Source organism: Monodelphis domestica, chromosome 1 (assembly GCF_027887165.1).
Source record: "Monodelphis domestica isolate mMonDom1 chromosome 1, mMonDom1.pri, whole genome shotgun sequence".
NCBI lineage: Eukaryota > Metazoa > Chordata > Mammalia > Didelphimorphia > Didelphidae > Monodelphis > Monodelphis domestica.
In genome coordinates, this window is record NC_077227.1 from 717,751,063 (window position 1) to 717,759,210 (window position 8,148).

Genomic DNA, 8,148 nt, shown 5'->3' on the forward strand with positions numbered 1-8,148 from the left:
AGTAATTCCCAGTTGGTATCAAACAATATTGCTGTTTCTGTATACAATGTTCTGGTTCTGCTCACTTCACTTTGCATAAGTTCATGTCTTCCCAGGTTTTTCTGAAGCCAATCTACTCATTATTGCTTATAGCACATTAATAGAATCATGTTTTTAAATGTATTAAATCATATACTTAAGACTGCAAAAGAATCCAATCACATTAAAATAGTTATTCATATATTTTTAACAAGCAAGTTCATGAATCCTCCCAGATAAAAGCCCTTGTTCTAAACCCTTCTTTAAGTCAGGCTTAGAAACCAGAAGTCCTGGGTTCAAGTCTGCCCTCAAGTACTTTCTAGCTGGGTAACCCTGGGTAAGTCATTAACTCCCATTGCTTAGCCCTTTCCACTCTTCTGCCTTGGAACAAATATACAGTGTTAATTCTAAGAGAGAGGTAAGGGTTTAAACCGCCTCCCCCCCCCCCAACTTATTTACTCTTCTAATTCTTTTCTAAAGAGCCCATTTTATCATTTTACCACATCTTTGTTTCTGGCTCATCTGTTCCTTCTCTCTTCTCTGCTCCCCCAAATCCCTGAGGCTCTTGGGCTGATAACTGTTCTCTACTGGGAATGTTGATGTGTGGCTCTATGATCAGGGACAGGTTGAATTAGATGACCTCTGAGCCTTTCCAAGCTTTGATTCTCTGTTGGCAAGAGGCAGCGTGAGAGACCCAGAAGAGGTGCCATCATAAATGATAACTCAATTAGGGGCTTGCTGCTCCTTTTATTTTGTTTCTTTTTAATGGAATATCATATTTATTTTTTCCATATTATCCATTTTTGTAAGTGAATAATTTTATAAAACCAAAACCCCCAAAACACATAGCTAAATAAACCAATTTTCACTGCTTCTATTTCTTCCCTAACCCAGTGTAAGATTAGACCAGAAAACAGAATCTGGGGGTAAGGCTGGCTTTCCACCATGCCTACTCCTCCAATGGCCAGAGCCAGGCACAAGGGTGCTGAGGGCAGAATCTCTTGGGTCTAAGTGTCTGAGATGCCCACAGAAGATCCTAGGAAAGCAGCTGCACAAAAGCCTGTGCTGTTCTCACCAAGATAGTCTCTGCAGGCAAAGTTACTCAAGTTGAGTCAGGGAGGAATTTTTCCTGTCCTTGCTACAGTAAAAACCCTGTAATAAATTATCCCATTATGCCACCAGTCTGGTTATGCCAACGCTGGCCAGACTAATTTGTCTAGAGAATACTTTGGAGCCAGAAACCTGAACCAAACCTGAAATCCATAAATACACCTCCCAGATCTTCCAATAATGTAGACTTGGAAAAGACCTTGGAGGCTAGTCAGCCTTAATTCTCTCATTTTGCTGATGAGGAAACTGAGACCTAGAAAAGCTAAGGGTCTTGCCCAGGTTCACATAACTAATAAGTGTCTGAGGCATGATTTGAACTCATAGTGCTCTCTACATTCTGTTACCTCATCCATTGTGTTTTGAGGAAATTCCTGCCCTGCCAAAGAAATTTAGTGGCCTGACTGGCTGCTCGTGAAATCTGTGATTAAATTCAGGGTCTTCAGACCTGGGAGCTGGGCCATCATGACTGAGAGGGCCGAGGGAATGAAGAATTTGTATCTCGCAGGTCTCTCCCGTGGAAAAGAATACCAGCGAGACCCTATGTTCTCTAAAGTTCGCTGAGAGAGTGAGGTCCGTGGAACTGGGTCCAGGGTCCCGGAGGACTGAGTTGATGTCATGGTCAAGTCAGGAGCATTTAGAGGTAACAGACTCTGCTCTGGGGCTAACCTTCTTGGTGTTGGGTCTTCTTGGCCTTTCTCTGGGATCAGACTTTCTTCCTGGAGATTTTATCATCATTTGGTTCATTGTTGTTGTTTTTTTTCCTGAGATCCTGGGATGGCCCTCCCCTCACTGGCCCCTGCTCTGATCCCCATCTGCCTTTTTTCTTTTTCTAGTTTGAGACAGGCTCAGTTCAGACTCCATCTTCCACCCGATCTTACCCCTCCTCTGGTTCTGGAGTTCCCATCAGCCGTTCTAGCTCAATCCGGAGGAAGCTGCAGACTTCAGGTGAGGAAGATTGAGAAGCCCTTTCATACAATTGGGGCTGTGTGTATGGGGGCGTCAAGGGGGGATGAATGGACAGGGAGGGCACATCGATCAGAGTTTGCCCACCTTCCAGGGACCAGTCTTTCCCTGCTGCTGGGGACCTCACAGAGATGCTCACTGATTGGGACAGATTTGGGCCAGGCACAGACCTGGGAGTGAACTTTAATTCTCCCTGGGGAAAAGGAGACACAGCTGCTTCATCTGCTAATTGAGCGATTTGCTCTTAAGCTCTTGGGAAGTTTGGAATGTGCCTGCTTGCCGGGGACGTTAGTCTTGGTTGAATCCAAATAGCCCATCTTTTTCCAGCTCGATTCTATTCCCTCTGGACAAATGATGATGATGATTATTAGAATGATGATTTTCACATTTTTTTCAAGATATTTTCACATCGATCATCTCTTTTGGGCCTCACCCCAGCCTTGCGAGGTTAGGAGAAGCAGAGATGTTGTCCCCATTTTGCAGATGCAGAGGCCAAGATCAGGACTGAATTCACACACAGTGTCCAAGCTAGCCAGGTCTCTTTTTAAGGTCTGAGGCTCTCTTCATAAGAAGTCCCGCTTAGGGACAAGCCCAGCTTTGTCCTTGTGGCTCAAAGTCTCAATAGGCTTAGAGCTGGAAGGGATCCCAGAAACCATCTAGTCCATCCCCCTTCACTGAACTGAGGAGGAAACAGGCCTAGGAGATACAAGTTGACTTGTCACCATTCTTTGTCAGAGGCTGAATTAAACTCAGGTCTTCCTGACTCCACATTGAACATTCCTAAACCATGCCAAGCTGCTTCTCTAACTTTATATCTCCATTTAAAAAAGAAAAAGAAAAATCCCATCCTGCCTTGAAAATTCTGTAGTGCAATGATCTCATCTTACAAAGGAGGAAACTGAGGCCCAAGATCGCAGGAAATGAGTGGCAATGAAGACTAAATAAGGGTTTTTTGGGGGGGCCAGGGCTCTTTCCCCCAGACCCCGCCACCCCACAGGAAAGCTATTTTCATACCTAGACATTAAGGTAGACGTCAGATCTGATGCCTTTTGTCCCTGAGGACAAAGGGGACAAGGAATTTGATTTCAGTCTCTCCAGTGAAACTGTTTTGTTGGCTTTGATTTCAGCCTGAAGTTAGGGGTCTGTCCGGCACGTCCCTAGGTGAGTGTCTGGAGAGGGAGAGGGGCTGCGCCTTTGGCCTCAGTGGTGCAAGTCTGCTTTCGTTTCTGCCTGGAGAGTGGACGCTGGAAGGCCCTGGGTGTCCCTGCTGGCAGCAGGGGCTCTTCTGGCCTAGGCTGCGGCCTCAGGGTCTCTTTCTTGCCTTTCTTTGAACCGGGTCCTGCCCTTTCTCTGCCCAGAGGGGCCTGCTTTGGTGGTCAAGCGGCATGTGTGAGGCAGGCAGTCCCTTGACCTCTTCCCTGATTCTCTTTTTCCCTCCTGCTTTCCTGCTGTAGGCAAAACGAAGCCGGTGCCAGTGTGATACACCAGAAGGCAATATCTGGGTGCTCAGGGCCCCGGGATCCAAGGGAACAAGGCTGGAGGAAGGGCACTCCATGCTGCTTACTTTCTTCCTGTTTACTCAGAACCAAGGACCCTCCATCAGCAAGGACTGTTCTTGGACCCTGGAAAAAGAGGGCTTCTCTCCTTTCTGCCCCAGATACCCTGCTTCTCCCCAGCAGATGTGAAATTAGTTTTGAAGGAAATGAAGCTTTTCCCCAGCCCAGACTTCCAGGAGCCCAGACCATGTGTGTTGGGGGCCAGTGGCTTTGGCTCATCCTCGGGCACCTCTCGGCCAGCAGGACTGGCTTCCTAGTCTAGGTTGCACCGAGGCGGCTTGGTCTTTGAGCCTGCGGCGGGCTCCCCAGAGGGCTGGGATGGTCCAGCTGATGGCAGCAGGGACCCCGATGGCTGGCATACACGCTCACGGGCCCATCTCGTAGCCTGAGTCCCGCTGGGGGCTCCAGCCCAGAACTGAGCTCGCTTTGTGGGGTTGGGCCACATTTTGCCCCTTGCGGGTTCTTGGTTCCGACGTCCCCTTCCTTAAAGCCGACACTTAGATTTCTTGGCGAGGGAGAGCCTGGCAGCATGTGGGCCACCATCCTGGGGGGGCTCATCGCTGCCCTTGGAGGCTGGAGACCACAGGCACTTCGGGGAAGGAGCCGAGGGGCCTGGGCGCGCGCCACGGTTTCTCCCTTCTCCTCGGCTCGGGCCACCTCCTTCCCCTCTTCAGTTTCCATCCATCTACACGCGATCGTGTTGTCTTGACTCGCTGACCTTAGGAAGAGGAGAGGCTGGCCAGGACTCTCTGGGCGAGACCCCCCGGAACCAGTTGGAGGACTCTCTCCGCCCCTTTCTCTTTCCCAAGGGAAGGACGATGCACTTTATGGAAAAAACTTGACAGACTCCCCCATCCGGCATCTGGGAGGGAAGCGGGAACTCTGAGCACGGGGTGGTTCAGAGCCAGGCGGACGCAGGGCAAGACTGGCTTTCCAGGAAGCAGGCGGCCGGGGACAGTGTGCCCGCAGCGGTGGGGAGCTCGGAAGCTGGAGCAGAGTCCCAGGGAGGGGATGGTTGTCCCCTCCGTCTCGACCCCCCTGGCTCCCCCCTCTTCCTCCTGCCTTCCCAGCTCCCCTCGAAGGGTCCCTATTTGGCAAACCCAAAGACACAAGGGGGAAGGTGGCAACCAGCTAGTCTCCCTCCTGATACCCCCGCCAGGGGGGACGCAAAAGGGTGAAAAGGGAATCTGTACATACCTGTGTATAGGTGCGCATAGACGCCGCTGGAGAGTCCGTCACATCGGGGGAGAGACGCTTGGAGTTGTTCTTCTTTCGGGGGCCCCTCGCGCCGGGGATGGACCAGGACTTCTCTCTCCCAGAGGCTCAGTGCCTTCAGGCTCGTTTGGGTGATGTTGGCTGGCTGTGATGGGACCCTCCCGGAGATAAGGAGGTCCTTGTGGGAAGTGGCGCGAGGCCAGCTCACGCCGGACACTGTGTCCAGATGACCCGAGATGCACCGATTTCTCTTTTCCCACCGCAGCCTTTTTGAAGGATTCTCTCATAATTCCTAGCCAATATCTTTTGGAATATGAGCTGTTTTTACTGATTTTAATAAAGAGCTCTTTTGCACAAATCACAGGAGAACTCAGTCTCGGCCTGGGCCTCCCGTCTGTCTCTCGTGTGTGTGCGTGCGAGCGTGTGTGCGTGTGTGTGTGTGTGTGTGTGTGTGTGTGTGTGTGTGTGTGTGTGTGTGTGAACTCTCCTCCACACAAAGACCAGCCACAGCTGCAGGGGACCCTCCTGATGGAGGCGACGGACTCGGTGCAGAATGAGACACGCTTTTGGACACGGCCCAGAGGAGGACCGTCTGCTGGATTAGACATTGGTTACGAGGTTGGGGAGAGACAAGTTGAAAACAGACGTAGAAAGGCTGCCTCTCGGGGCTCATCCTTCCATCTCCCCACCCGGGAGAGGAGGGAAACCGGCTTGACCGGAAGCCACTCTCCTTCAAAGGATGTCCCTTTCTCCATAATGGTGCCGCCATCTTTGTGTCCTCTCTAGTGCACTGTAGCCAGGGGATAAGGGAGCTGCGCTTGTGGGATTCGGGCCAGGAGAGGGAGATGGTCTTCTCTCCACGCTCCCGTCCTTCACTGACTCCTGTCTACCTGAGCCCAGGGGCACCCTGGGAACCCGATACTTCTCTGGGCTGAGCAGCAGAGAGGACTGCCCCCAGCGGCCCCCCAAAGGAGCCAGAGAAACCCTCTCGACACCCTCCCTCTAGTCTGGAGCCGTGGCCATCTCCAGATCCAGGGAGCACCTTCTGTCTCGCAGGGCAGTGAGCTGGTCTGCCTTCCCAGAATGCTGATCGATGGCCCCACAAGAGCCCTTCAGACCCTTGAAAAGGGTTCTCGGGTTCTACCAGCCTGAGGCAGGTTTAAATATTTTGTTTCCTCAACCGATGTTTTCAGTCGATTCTCAAAGGACAGGATTTCTAGTGGCTCTTTTTGGATACTCTCCCTCTTAACCTGTAATGTCCAAGGGGACAGCCGGTTGGTTCAGTGGATAGACAAGCCTAGAGATGGGAGGTCCTGGGTTCAAATGTGACCGCAGACACTTTCCAGCTGGGTGACCCTGGGCAAGTCACTTGACCCCCATTGCCCAGCCCTCACTGCTCTTCTGCCTTGATATCAATACACAGTATTGATCCTAAGATGGAAGGGAAGGTTCAGTTCCAAGGACTGAACACTGCCGTGTGGACATGGCCTAAGAACAGATTTTCTGCCTTTCTATAAATCTTAGCAGAGGACGGCATTAGTGAATTAGACAGCCACATTGCCAGTCTTGCTCGTTCCTCTCAAAAATTCCAACTCCAAAAGGCACCCTGTTGGGCCCATTCGCTTATTTGTTCCATTGTGCATTTCCACAAGCATTTATCAATCTCTTCTCTGGTTGCCTGAGCAGGTGGGCTGGGGGGGGGGCTGATCCCCCCCCCAGGCATGTACAAAGGGAATAGTCATCTGAACCCCTTTTTGGCTCCCCCAAACCACCTTTTGACTTTAAAGCAAAAATCCCCTGGGGTTGAAGCTCTGAGCCCCTGGGGCCTCTAGCCCCCTTTCTCCGGGCCAGGGCTCCCCAAACTTTTTACACAGGGGGTCAGTTCACTGTCCCTCAGACCGTTGGAGGCCTGGACTATTAAAAAAAAACTGAACAAATCTGTGTACCGCTGTCTGGGATAGTGGAGGCTGCAGCGCTGGCTGTGATGGGCCCGTCACACCCTGCACAGACCCATCACTGCCACCACTATACTGGGCAGCAGTATACACAGTGCGGAATCCCCTCCCCCAGATCACCGCTCACCATGCTGACGTCTTCCATTGTGCAGCCACATAATCCTTTGCACGGCGCCTCGTTCTCATTCAGTTACTCTCAGAACAAGGCGCCACACAAAGGATGATGTCACCAGAAGTAGTATGTGAGCGACACCGTGCTCTGCAGCGCCGCCACATACAGTGACCTCTCACTGACCACCAATGAAAGAGGTGCCCCTTCCGGAAGTGCAGTGGAGGCCGGATAAATGGCCTCAGGGGGCTGCATGTGGCCTGCGGGCCTGTAGTTTGGGGACTCTTGCTCCAGACATTCTTAGAGGGCAGGAGCAGCACTACTAATGCACCTCGGGGTCTAGCCAAGGCCGGAGCCCTTCCCTGCTGTCCCTCAGCCAGCCGCAGTGGACTGTGCCCCACAAAACCATTTGCCTTGGGCCTAAAAGGGGGGGCCCTCTGGCATCCCAAAGCAGCTGGGGGTCAGTTCTTTCAGGCCTGTCAAACTAGGCAGATCCTGCAGTCATTGGTCATCTTCTCCAGCTCATTTGACATATCTGTCCTTATCAGGAACTGAGGCAGGTGGGATGAAGTGACTTGCTCAGGGCCACCCAACAAGGAAGTGTCTGAAGCCAGATTTGAACTCTGGTTTTCCTGACTCTGGGCCTGGGGCTTTCTGAAAGTTCCCATATTACTGTTACTTGTGCCCCTTTGGGAGCCTCAGGGACTCCCCTGGGCCCATCCATGCCGGAATGTCTGGTGGCTGTTTAGGATGGCCTCCAGGCCTCCCCTCCCAGGGTCCAGCCACAGGCACTTCTATGGATTCTCCATTTGTTTCTAAAACAGCTGGTGCCTAGGGTGGGACCAACCTCAAAGGCTTCTTTGTGGGGAGCTGTCACATGACCACAGCTGTCCCTCCCAATGGCCCAGGAGTAGCAAGGGGGAGGGGAAGGGAATTCTGCTCTGTCCTGCCTCCCCTCCATTCCCAGAGCCTAGTCCTAAGCTCAGCCCCAGTAATTAAACCAGGAGCCAGTCCCAGGCTCTGAGACTCCAGGAGCAAGTTTGCTTTTTCCAAGGGGAATCCTTTATTTTCTTTGGTCCCCCTCCACCCCTCAGGTTCACTGGCAGCTACAAGTGGATGTTCGTGAATAGCCAGGGGTGCTACATGTGAGGGAGGCTGGAAGCGTAAGGCTGCATCGAGACTTTGGGAGCATCCAGGGTCTGTCTCCCCTGCTCCCTCTGCC

At 52.0% G+C, this 8,148-nt stretch overlaps 1 protein-coding gene across 10 annotated transcripts in view; it reads left to right on the top strand.

Moving 5' to 3' along the window:
• KIFC3 (kinesin family member C3) overlaps nt 1–5,220 on the top strand; it is a 104,906-nt gene extending 99,686 nt beyond the window's left edge. For 6 of the 10 annotated variants that reach the window (XM_056811847.1, XM_056811862.1, XM_056811865.1 and 3 more), the window contains 3 exons: nt 1,634–1,768; nt 1,962–2,073; nt 4,855–5,220. In XM_056811847.1, the coding sequence (XP_056667825.1) occupies nt 1,634–1,768; nt 1,962–2,073; nt 4,855–4,997 (390 nt within the window). In that variant the 3' untranslated portion in view covers nt 4,998–5,220. Of the gene's footprint in view, nt 1–1,633; nt 1,769–1,961; nt 2,074–3,218; nt 3,253–3,545 lie in introns of all 10 variants that reach the window. The other 4 variants (XM_056811852.1, XM_056811871.1, XM_056811858.1 and 1 more) reach the window with 2 other exon arrangements.
• Nucleotides 5,221–8,148: the final 2,928 nt, after the last annotated feature.